Source organism: Salvelinus fontinalis, chromosome 1 (genome assembly GCF_029448725.1).
Source record: "Salvelinus fontinalis isolate EN_2023a chromosome 1, ASM2944872v1, whole genome shotgun sequence".
NCBI classification, from domain to species: Eukaryota; Metazoa; Chordata; class Actinopteri; order Salmoniformes; family Salmonidae; genus Salvelinus; species Salvelinus fontinalis.
In genome coordinates, this window is record NC_074665.1 from 51954684 (window position 1) to 51967174 (window position 12491).

Genomic DNA, 12491 nt, shown 5'->3' on the forward strand with positions numbered 1-12491 from the left:
GCTTTGTGGTCAATTAACCATTTCTTTGTAGTATTTGATGTGTGCTTGCCACTTCCAGCAATCCTTCTCTTGAAACCAACTCACCACTGGTGTGAGTGGCCAAAAAAGCTATATTTTCAAGTCCTCCAACAATTGTAAACGCCTGGACTTTGCTAAACTGCATTGGCACTTGGATTGGAACCTGTGCTATGGTCAGATGACATTAAAATAGAGCTCTTTGGCCAAGCACACTAGTGGTGAGTTTGGCGTCAAAATAAGTATGGATAAGCAGATAAGAACCCCATACCTACTGTAAAATATGGAGATGGATCTTTGATGTTATGGAGCTATTTCGCATCCATTGGTCCTAGAGCCCTTGTTAAGGTCAACGTCATCATGACCTTTACCCAGTACCTGGACATTTTAGCAAAAAAACTGGTTGCCTCTGCTAGGAGGCTGAAATTTGTCCGTAAGAGGATCTTTTAGCGAGACAATAATCCCAAGCACAAACAAATGTTTAATTGACCACAAAATCAAGATTTGCAATGCTATCTCCGTCTCCAGCCCATTATCAGCCTCAAAACATCAACCTGTCACGCTTATCTCAACTGGCCATGCTCCCAGTAGGCTCTGTGATGCCAATGGGAAAAAATGAGCATCAACCAATTGACACTTAACGTAAACTCACCCCATTCCGTACAAATGTGCGTAACCGCAACATTCAAACGAGGCTACAAAGAAAACTAATGGGACTGTAGCGACTGTGTTGACTTCAAAATCGGGGGTGTGAACTAGGTTTCTATTCAAGCGTTGATCGACATGGTAATGGCTCTATAGTATATTAGTTGAAAAAACTGACCCTCCGTTACATCTTGACGTGTCATGTCGTAACGTACAGCACGCATAAAGCAACTATTTCTGTCTTACAATCTCTCTCCACCAGGTGTAGCACTTCTCTCATCGTTTAAAAACAAGAAATGGACAGTGACGGGGGTAAGGGGGGGATGCCTAGTCATTATTTTCATCATCATTGCATGCGATCATCATTCTCAAAGCCGCTGTTTACTTCTAAGATCACTTTAGCACCGCCCTAAAAACCCGATTCAAATTCGACACAAACCTTCAAATAGGTATGTAATGACACATTATATAAACTCTTTATAGTGTTTTATTTACATTTTAGAGGCGATAAGGTGATAAGTTGGACAGATCGATTGAAAAAAGCAATTTTCCCACATGGCATCTGTCCTTCTCACTATAACGCATTAGTTTCGCTTCCCCACCCGCCATTTTTAAAAACACCCGAATGAGCTCATTGCCTTCTTGAATTATGCAGAAACGGGAAGCGTGAAGGTCTCGGCATGAATTCTGTTGGAAAGGGGGGAAATTGTGCTTTACAATGGTATTGAAATTACAGTTGATCTGGAAGTATTACGTTTTTGGGGCGCTAAAATAAGGTCAATTGTATGGACCAAGGCGATGTACGAGTTTACGTTATATCATTAAATTGCTTTCAATGGAAAAAGATGAGTGCCATAGGGTTAACGCTTATGTTTCATTTAACCTTTTATTTTCTATGCAAGTCAGTTAAGAACAAATTCTTATTTACAATGAAGGCCTACCCCGGCCAAACCCTAACGACGCTGGGCAAATGTGCGCCGCCCTATGGGTCTCCCAATCACAGCCGGTTGTGATACTGCCTGGAATCAAACCAGGGTCTGTAGTGACGCCTCTAGCACTGAGATGCAGTGCCTTCGACCGCTGCACCACTCAGGAGCCCATATGTCAATACATTGCATTCCATGGTAAAAGATGAATGCCACAGGATGGTGTCATGAGAATTTTGTTCTCAATGTTCATAAACTGAACTTCAATTAAAAAACTCTGTCTGTTACTAAGAATTTGTAAGGTTCTTATTAAAATTAAACAGACAGAGGCCAGTCCACCATAGTCAGCATGTTTATTTACGAGAGCTCTGCTTATTATTTCCTGTGCATTGGTCTATATACCTCACATTTCGTCAAATGTCCCTCATCCTCTCAGAAACAATGACAATATAGTTTACAAGTCTTCTCCTTCTCATACATTGCCTGCTACCTGTTATACAATCTACTACAAGCCCAAGGTCTCTCCCCTCCCTGGGTGGGGACAGAATGTCCTGAAAGGAACACAGTAGTACAGCTTGTCTGTCGATAGCTCTTATCATTTTTTTCACACTTGCACCCTGCTTACATACTAAAAAGGAACAAAAAGTCCTTGTTCTAATTCTGACTAAAACTACACACATCAGATTTAGATTTATGATTCTAATAAATTTCATACAATCATACAATGACAGGGTAGAATTCTCTTATAGTTCTATGTTAAATGTATACATAATTTAGTCACTATTCATAAAAATCATCACAGTTGGACATGTACTACAGCAATGAAATGCATGTAGAACTAGCACACCTACATCAACATATAATTGGTTAAATACTGACTGTTCAATTTTTTATATTGCAGACTACACAATGAATTTTGATATAATCTGGTTTTTGAAGGAGAGAGAAGGAAAATCGAATGTTATTTGTCATATCATATCAAATGTATTTATATAGCACTGGTGTTTTGTGGGTACTATTTAATGAAGCTGCCAGTTGAGGACTTGTGAGGCGTCTGTTTCTCAAACTAGACACTCTAATGTACTTGTCCTCTTGCTCAGTTGTGCACCGGGGCCTCCCACTCTATTATATTCTGGTTAGAGGCAGTTTGCGCTGTTATGTGAAGAGAGTAGTACACAGCGTTGTAACAGATCTTCCGTTTCTTCGCAATTTCTAGGTCTTCTGAGATCTCTTTTGTTTGAGGGATGGTTCATATCAGGCAATGCTTCTTGTGAATAGCAAACTCAAATTGTGTGAGTTTTTTAATAGGCAAAGCAGCTCTAACCAACATCTCCAATCTTGTCTCATTGATTCGTCTCCAGGTTAGCTGACTCCTGACTCCAATTAGCTTTTGGAGAAGTCATTAGCCTAGGGGTTCACATCTATTTTCCAACCTACTGTCACGTTCTGACCTTTATTTTCCTTTGTTTTGTCTTTATTTAGTATGGTCAGGGCGTGAGTTGGGGTGGGCAGTCTAGGTGTGTTTTTCTATGTTGGGGTTTTGAGTTCGGCCTGGTATGATTCTCAATCAGAGGCAGCTGTCAATCGTTGTCCCTGATTGAGAATCATACTTAGGTAGCCTGGGTTTCTCTTTTGGTTTGTGGGTGTTTGTTTCCGTGTCAGTGTTTGTCGTCACACGGTACTGTTTCGTTTGATCACATCGTTTATTGTTTTTGTTTCTATGTTCAGTTTTTGGATTTTTATTAAAGACATGAACACTTACCACGCTGCGCTTTGGTCCTCCTCTCTTTCTCCCGAAGACGATCATTACACCTACTCTGTGAATGTTTAAATGATGTATTCAATATAGACAAGAAAAATACAATAATTTGTGTGTTATTAGTTTAAGCACCCTGTGCTTGTCTATTGTTGTGACTTAGATGAAGATCAGATCAAATTTTATGTCAAATATTTATGCAGAAATCCAGGAAATTTCAAAGGGTTCACATAATTTTTCTTGCCACTGTAGCAGAGTAGGCTGCGGCCCTTCGAGAAGCCAGATGTAGACATTGCATATAATTGAACAGTTACATTTAACTTAATGCTGTTCATATAAATAAATAATTTAATATAATTTAACTGTTTCTCGCAGTTATCCCAGGAAAATAAATCTTGGTGTCCCTAGCTTACAGCTTATCATGAGGTATTCTAGTTCGGGTGAGCTGAACCTCGATTGCGCACCAGCTGTTAATAAAGAGACACACACCTCCCCCTTTGAGCTTACCCGACGCTGCCGTTCAGTCTTGCCGGTGCATAGTAAAACCAGATAGATGTACATTGTCCTTGTTCAGCCACGACACCAAGAAACATAGGATATTACAGTTCTTCAGGTCCTGTTGATAAGATAGTCTCGAACAGCGCTCGTCCAGTGATTGTACGTTCGCCAAATAGAACGGAAGGCAGAAGCGGTTTATATTTTCAGCCACCCTGACGTAGTTTCGTCAGGGTGCCCACACTCTCTCTTGCACCGCTTTTTTCTTTTCAGAGTCTCGGGGATTAGGGCCTGGTCCGGGTGAGGACTATTTCCTGCGTATCTGACTTGTTGAATTAGAAATCTTCATCCAAATTGAGGTTAGTGATCACTGTTCTGATGTCCAGAAGCTCTTTTCAGTCATAGGAAACGATGGCAGAAATATTATGTATAAAAAAGTTTAAGATCAGTGAACAAAAACACACAAAATAGCAGAATAAAATGGCTGTTATCCATTGCAGAGCCAGTCTTGACGATGGAGTGAGAGATTTAGAGAAAGGTTGGAAGACTGGCCATACTTAATTTTGTTGTTCGCTAAACAATTTTTGGAGTCCACCGTCATGTAGGCATCATTCCACATGAGGTACTGATAAGACACTTGACAGCTTGCATGGCTGTTCAGATCATTACAACCAACAGACTGGCTGATCTAGACAACCTGAGGATCATTCATCATTGTGCTGTCATACAAAGATTATACACTGTATAATCTTTGTATGACTGTATAATGTAGCAATAATAGTGTATACTCCATGCTGTTAGACACAGCAAATGCATGGTGTAAGTGCACTTGATTGTAGATATATATGTACTTGCAATTGCATACAATTAAAATGCTTTTTGTTTTTATTTTTAGGTGATCCTGACATTGACGAAGCAGTATGACTTTAACTTGGGTGCTTTCACTGAGAGTTCTCTCTGGAGGTAAGACACTAAAATGCTAATTAATTACTTAAAAATCATACAATGTGATTTTCTGGATTTTTGTTTTAGATTCCGTCTCTCACAGTTGAAGTGTACCTATGATAAAACTTTACAGACCTCTACATGCTTTGTAAGTAGGAAAACCTGCAAAATCTGCAGTGTATCAAATACTTGTTCTTCCCACTGTATATTTTGAAACCCCACTATGAATTTTATCCCAATAGCCAGAAGGTGGTGCCATGGGACGCATTGAACTACAGAAATTCAGCCGTGGCAATATATTCATTTTGACAACAGATATTCTGCGGTTGAACAACTGGGATGTTATTACATCTACTGAGGTTGGATTTAATTGATCTGAGCATTCTGTTAAAGTTTTTGTTATTGGTTTTATCTAAGGAAGAAAATATATCTACTCCTAAATATTTTAAATGGGAAATTATTGGGATTCCATAAGTAGAGACGGATTCCTTCATCAGGGTCTTGAGAGGCAGTAGGGCTGATTTGGTTAGATTAATTGTATATCTTGAGACAAAGCTGAATTCATCTATGATCTTCAATATGTTTTGGAGTGATTGAGATACATTGTCTTGATATAGTAAAATATCGTCTGCGTATGAAGTGATCACTAGATTTGAGGGAAATTTGTTATTCTTCGATTGACAATTTGCCTGGGCCAGGAGTTCCATGGATAATAAAATAGCAAGGGAGAAATTGGATTGCCCTGTCTGCTGCTTCTAATGATTCTGAATGGAGCAGATCCAATATTGCCTGCAATAACTATGACTGAGGGATTGCCATTTAGCATTTTAGTCATATTAATGAAATTGGAGTCAATTCCCATAAATTCCAAGACAGACCAGAGATATGATCATTCTAGTCTATCGAAAGCTTTTAGAGATAATACAGCCCAATGAGCTGTTGTTTCTAATGAAGAATGTAAGATACTGCATGTAATAGTTGTCTGAGGTTATCTGAGGATACATTTTTTTTAACAAACCTGGCTGCTTTGTTAATCTGTTATTAGATTGTCGGACGCAGAAAACATTTTAAAAAGCAGTTTAATATCTGTGTTTTTGTAGGATAGTGGGCGATAGTGAAAACACTGGTTGGCATACAATAGAACTTTGTCCACTAGATACAGTGGCTCATGACTAGCTTCAGGCTAATTGGTGCTTGCTTCGGGACAGGGACGTTAGCCAGGAGTAGCCACTCGGATAGCAGCTAGCTAGCTGCGATAATCCAGTGTAAACGTTCAGAGCTTGTGGTGGAGATGTGGTAGAGAGAAAACAAACAGTCTGATATGCTCTAGACAGCTAGTGGGCCATGGCTAGCAGGCTAGCAGATGGGCCTTCAGGGGACGTTGCGATGGAGGATCCTGTTGAAACCCCCTTGGGCAGATTACGTCGGTAGATCAGTCGTGATGGAACGGCAGGGCTCTGTGTCGGCAGTAAAAGGGGTCCAGGCCAATTTGCAAAATAGGTATTGTATCCCAAGAAGTGGCTGAAGGACCTCTTCGGCTAGCCGGAAGATGGTCCTTGCACGAGGCTAGCTCCAGGCTATCTGGTGCTTGCTTCGGGACAGAGACGTTAGCCAGGAGTAGCTACTGGGATAGCAGCTAGCTAGCTGCGATGAATCAGGTGAAAAGGTTCAGAGCTTGCGGTAGGAATCCGGAGATGTGGAGATGCGGTAGAGAAAAAGCAGTCCAATATGCTCTGGGTTGAATCGCGCTGTGCAGACTTTCAGGAGTTGTCCGGGCTGAGGTTAGCTGATGACCGCTAGCAGTGGATAACTGACTAATAGCTAGTTAGCTGGCTAGCTTCTGTTGGGGGTTCTGGTTCTAAAGTATAGAAAATAGCAGATCCATATCACATTGGGTGAGGTGGGTTGCAGGAGAGTATGTTGAAATTGAGGTTAAATATATAAAAAATATATATGAAAATGTATACGAGGGGGAAAAAAAATATATACACGGGACACGACAAGACGAAGATTAAGACGTCTGACTGCTACGCCATCTTGGTTTATATTTTTTACATGCCACGACTGTAGGACTACCAATCCCATTCATTTTATATTGTATAGTGATTTACTGTACAGTATGCCGTCACATAATAAATAATAACATAATTCATTTAGGATTATACAGACTGATAATGTCTCGTGTTTTTTCGCTCACCTTTTTCCAAGCCCACAAGAAACTAATTTAATTTTGAATTACACCTGACAAAAAGACCATCAGTTCACCAAGCAGAGAGACTCAAATTAATTTCTGTTTCACTAAAGGCGCCGGTAAGATTTACACCTGACTTGACACATTTTGAAATCCCATATTGTGTACAGAAGGTCTTCCATCAAGGTGTCTGGTTAACAATAGCACTGGCAGTAAATTAGAGTGTACCTCAGGTGGTGCGGCAAAGCACTTAGTATGATATTAAAAAAAGAAAAGCAGTTGAATTTTATGAAAAGAAACGGAGTAAAGGATCTCTGCAATAATAAGATACATTATTTATTTATATAACCCCAGGGCACTCTTGATGGCAAAATGCAATAAGAAGATCAATTGGTGCGTCACAAAACATCTCCTGTGTGTTTCAATGTAATGACTGCTCCCCTTAGGGAAGGAACGTGTCACTGTAATAACTTCATTTGTGATGTTGTCTTTCTAGCTACAGTTGAGGGGATTTGTCAACCGAAATGAGAAGCTAAAAAAAGTTGAGGAAACCTTTGCAAACAATGTCAACAGCAAATGAAATGATGCAGCTTAATGCACAAGTTGTGATAGCCAACTCTGGGTATCTATCCAATTATACAATGGAATTTAATTTGGAGGCGCCCAGGTAGAACTGAGAGACGAGTGGTTTATGTGTTTGAGTTGTAATAGACCCATGAAGAATAGTAGTGGTGTAAAAAGTACCCAACTGTCATACTTGCGTAAAAGTAAAGTGACTCAAAAGTGAAAGTCACTCAGTAAAATACAAAGTCTAAAAGTATTTGATTTTAAATATACTTAAGTATCAAATGCAAATGTAATTGCAAAAATTAACTTACTCAAAGTATCAAAAGTAAAAGTAAAAATATAAGTATAAATCATTTCAAATACCTTAAATTAAGCAAAGCAGATGGCCACATTTTCTAGTTGAAAAAAATGAACATTTAAGGATAGCCAGGGGCACGCTCCAACTGAGACATAATTTACAAACGAAGCATGTGTTTAGTGAGTCCCCTAGATCAGAGGCAGTAGGAATGACCAGGGATATTCTCTTGATAAGTGTATGAATTCGACAATTTTCCTGTCCTGCTAAGCATTTAAAATGTAACTAGTACTTTTGTGTCAGAAAAAATGTATGGGGTAAAAAGTACATAATCTTTAAGGAATGTAGTGAAGTATAAAATATAAATAGTAAAGTTCTTAAGTACTTTACACCACTGTCACGATCGTGTGGAGGATTGACGGACCAAAACGCAGCATTTGGAAAATAAGCCATCTTCCTTTTATTGATGACGAAGGAAAAACGAAACAAAGCACTTACACACTAACAAAACAATAAAACGACCGTGAAGCTATGAACGTAGTGCACACACAGGCTACAAACGTATACCATAGACAATTACCCACATCAAACGAAAGCCAATGGCTACCTTAATTAAATATGGCTCCCAATCAGAGACAACAGAAATCAGCTGTCTCTAATTGGGAACCCATTCAGGCAACCATAGACTCTCCTAGACAACTACACCAACATAGACACAGCTAGACACATACACTCAACACAAACCCATACACTACACCCAACACCCCCTTTACCATATAACCACCCAAAACCGATAAAACACAAACATTCCCCATGTCACACCCTGACCTAACTAAAATAATAAAGAAAACAAAGAATACTAAGGCCAGGGCGTGACAACCACTGAAGAATAGAAAGGGAGGAAGATATTGTATAGAGTGCCTTAAAAAGTATTCATCCCCCTTGGCCTTTTTCATATTTTGTTGCATTACAACCTGTATTTTAAATTGATTTTTATTTGGATTTAATGTAATGGACATACACAAAATAGTTTAAATTGATGAAGTGAAATGAAAAATGAACTTGTATCAAAAAAATGTAAACGGAAAAGGGGTGCGTGCGTATGTATTCACCCCCTTTGCTATGAAGCCCCTAAAAAAGATCTGGTGCAAACAATTACCTTCAGAAGTCACATCATTAGTTAAATAAAGTCCACCTGTGTGCAATCTAAGTGTCACATGATCTGCCACATGATCTCAGTATATATACACCTGTTCTGAAAGGCCCCAGAGTCTGCAACACCACTGAGCAAGGGGCGCCACCAAGCAAGCGGCACCATGAAGACCAAGGAGCTCTCCAAACAGGTCAGGGACAAAGTTGTGGAGAGGTACAGAACAGGGTTGGGTTATAAAAAAAATATCTGAAACTTTGAACATCCCACGGAGCACCATTTAAATCCATTATAAAAAAAAAAATGGAAAGAATATGACACCACAACAAACCTGCCAAGAGAGGGCCGCCCACCAAAACTAACAGACCAGGCAAGGAGGGCATTAATCAGAGATGCAAGAAAGACCAAAGATAACCCTGAAGGAGCTACAAAGCTCCACAGCAGAGATTGGAGTATCTGTCCATAGGACCACTTTGTTGTACACTCCACAGAGCTGGGCTTTACAGAAACGTGACCAGAAAAAAAACATTGCGTAAAGAAAGAAATAAGCAACATGTTTGGTGTTCGCCAAAAGGCATGTGGGAGAATCCCCAAACATATGGAAGAAGGTACTCTGGTCAGATGAGACTAAAATGTAGCTTTTTGGCCAACTAGGAAAACGCTATTTCTGTTGCTAACACCTCTCATCACCCCGAGAACACCATCCCCACAGTGACGCATGGTGGTGGCAGCATCATGGTGTGGGGATGTTTTTCATCGGCAGGGACTGGGAAACTGGTCAGAATTGAAGGAATGATGGATGGCGCTAACTACAGGGAAATTCTTGAGGGGAAACCTGTTTCAGTCTTCCAGAGATTTGAGACTGGGACGTGTTCACCTTCCAGCAGGACAATGACCCTAAGCATAATGCTAATGCAACACTCGAATGGTTTAAGGGGAAACATTTAAATTTCTTGGAATGGCCTAGTCAAAGCCCAGACCTCAATCCAATTGAGAATCTGTGGTATGATTTAAATATTGCTGTATACCAGCGTAACCCATCCAACGTGAAGGAGCTGGAGCAGTTTTGCCTTGAAGAATGGGCAAAAATCTCAGTGTCTAGATGTGCCAAGCTTATAGAGACATACCCCAAGAGACTTGTAGCTGTAATTGCTGCAAAAGGTGGCTCTACAAAGTATTGACTTCGGGGGGGGGTGAATAGTCATGCACGCTCAAGTTTTCATTTTCTTGTCTTATTTCTTGTTTATTTCACAATAAAGAAATATTTTGCATTTTCAAAGTGGTAGGCATGTTGGGTAAATCAAATGATAGAATCCCCCAAGAAAATCAATTTTAATTCCAGGTTGTAAGGAAACAAAATATGAAAAATGCCAAGGGGGCGAATGCTTTTGCAAGCCACTGTATTTACTCTTGTCATCGAACAACACAGGAAGTCTTAGCTAAGGGACAGAGAACGTTCAGAGAAGCAAATGTATTTTGTCTTTCATTTGTTTGTTTCTGGAGGGCAATTCAGCACAGCCTACTGTGTGGACATAGAAGCTTAAATAAAGTTCTCCAGGGATTTAGGTCAAATTTACACATTCGGTTTAAAGGACCAAACATAACACAATTCATTCACCAAGTTGAGGTTAAACAGACTAAGTTCTGAAAGGTATATCATTATGTGAATGTAATGTAATGAGACTCGTTACATATTGTTTTGAACTTTATCGAGACAGTAATGAATCAGGTAAGTTAGAGAGACAGTCAGAAGGAAGAATGAAGGGATTTAACCCTGGTCTCTGATGGGTGGAGTATGTGGTTAGAGCAGCCGGGTGCGTTACCACTAAACCACAGGCTATGCATGTAGATGTCTGAGTATTAGACATACTCCGGCCACATCAATACAGAAAAACGTATAAAGTGGTCCTTATATGGTCTTCTTTACTGTTCACAGATCAGTGGACTATGGGAGCACTTACATTAAACTGAATAATAAGGTTGGGTCAACCTTGGCTTGCCTCTACGTCTGCCCAACCAACAAGAGAAAGGTTTGTTTAACATCTCCATGATATTGGACTCCAGTGACAAGCAGAGTATTACGTGTTTATCCAGGATGTGTATTGTTGAGTTAAGACTAGTTTCTGGAATGATGTTAACTCCAGTTAGAGTGAGCAGGACTCCGAAGAATGTTTCAATGTTTATTATCAGCACCAAACCGTTCGATCTTGGTTCTGAACCATGTCAATCTTGGTATATTCGCATTAATGAATTCAAAATACCAAAGCTATTTCCGACAAAGGTGATATCTAGAACCTAAAAGAGTCCTTTGGCTGTCCCCATAGGAGAACACTTTGAAGAACCATTTTTGTTTCCATGTAGAACCCTTTTGGGTTCCATGTACTGTAGAACCTTTTCCACAGAGGGTTCTACATGGAACCAAAAAGGGTTCTTCAAAGTGTTCTCCTATGGGGACAGTTGAACTCTTTTAGGTTCTAGATAACCCTTTTTATATTAGTTTAGTGTCATTCGACAATCCTACCTAGACACCAGTTCATAAAGATTTCTGCTAACTAATTACCCCACACTCACTAACTACTCCACTATACCCCACACTCACTTACTACAGTACCCCACTCACTTCAAGCCCACAATAACTAACTACCTCACTACCATACTAAAAACCACTAAGATATTTTACCAAAACCTGTTCTGTTGTTCAGTTTATTATTGACTAATGATTTTGGTACATCATGTCGCTTTTGCTTTCATCAACAATGCATTTATACTGCTGTTTATTCATAATGTTGTACAATGACATGCAATCATATCCTCCATTGGGCACAATGATCTATACTCTCTCTCTCTCCCTTTCCCCCCTCATATCTCTCCCCTTCTGTACTTTAGATAATGATGCTTAGCGACCCAGAGCTGGAAAACAGTGTACTCATCAGCTCAGATGAAGGTGCCAGCTTCGAGAAGCATCCCATTAACTTCTACATGGACGGTCTGCTGTTTCACCCAACACAGGAAGACTGGCTGCTGGCTAGCAGTCCTGACAACAAGGTAAGCAGCAGGACTTTTATTTCAATATTGAATGGAAAATAAGTATTTCAAGTTGAAATAAGTCCATAGTTGAAAGATACTGCTAAAGTATTGAACAATTCTGTTTTGGTATTTTGTTCTTTCATAAACTGTTCTGCATTACAATCATAAAGGTTGATGGCACAAACTTGATGTGAAATGTTTGATCACATTCATGTATTACCAGGTGTACAGCACAATGGACTTTGGAAGAAAATGGCAGTTGGTTAGTGAGAATGTGACTCCTGGACGGTTCTTCTGGTACGGTATGATTTAATTCCTGCTCGTGTTTGTCATTATTCATTTAGAAACACTCCGTTCTATAATCTCTTTATCATAAATCTAGGAAATATGAGAGAGAATATTACCATTTGTGTCTTATATAGAATCGCGTATGCAAATTGGAAATGCTATCTTGCAGCTATCTTGAAACATATGATGTA

At 39.6% G+C, this 12491-nt stretch overlaps 1 protein-coding gene across 2 annotated transcripts in view; it reads left to right on the forward strand.

Annotated features, from left to right (window-relative positions):
* The window catches only part of LOC129857429 (VPS10 domain-containing receptor SorCS3-like), a 65122-nt gene that overhangs the window by 23951 nt on the left and 28680 nt on the right, over positions 1 to 12491 (forward strand). For both annotated transcript variants that reach the window (XM_055925664.1, XM_055925673.1), the window contains exons 2-5: positions 4733 to 4800; positions 10922 to 11015; positions 11872 to 12030; positions 12236 to 12309. In XM_055925664.1, coding sequence (XP_055781639.1) covers positions 4733 to 4800; positions 10922 to 11015; positions 11872 to 12030; positions 12236 to 12309 — 395 coding nt within the window. The remainder of the gene's footprint in view (positions 1 to 4732; positions 4801 to 10921; positions 11016 to 11871; positions 12031 to 12235; positions 12310 to 12491) is intronic.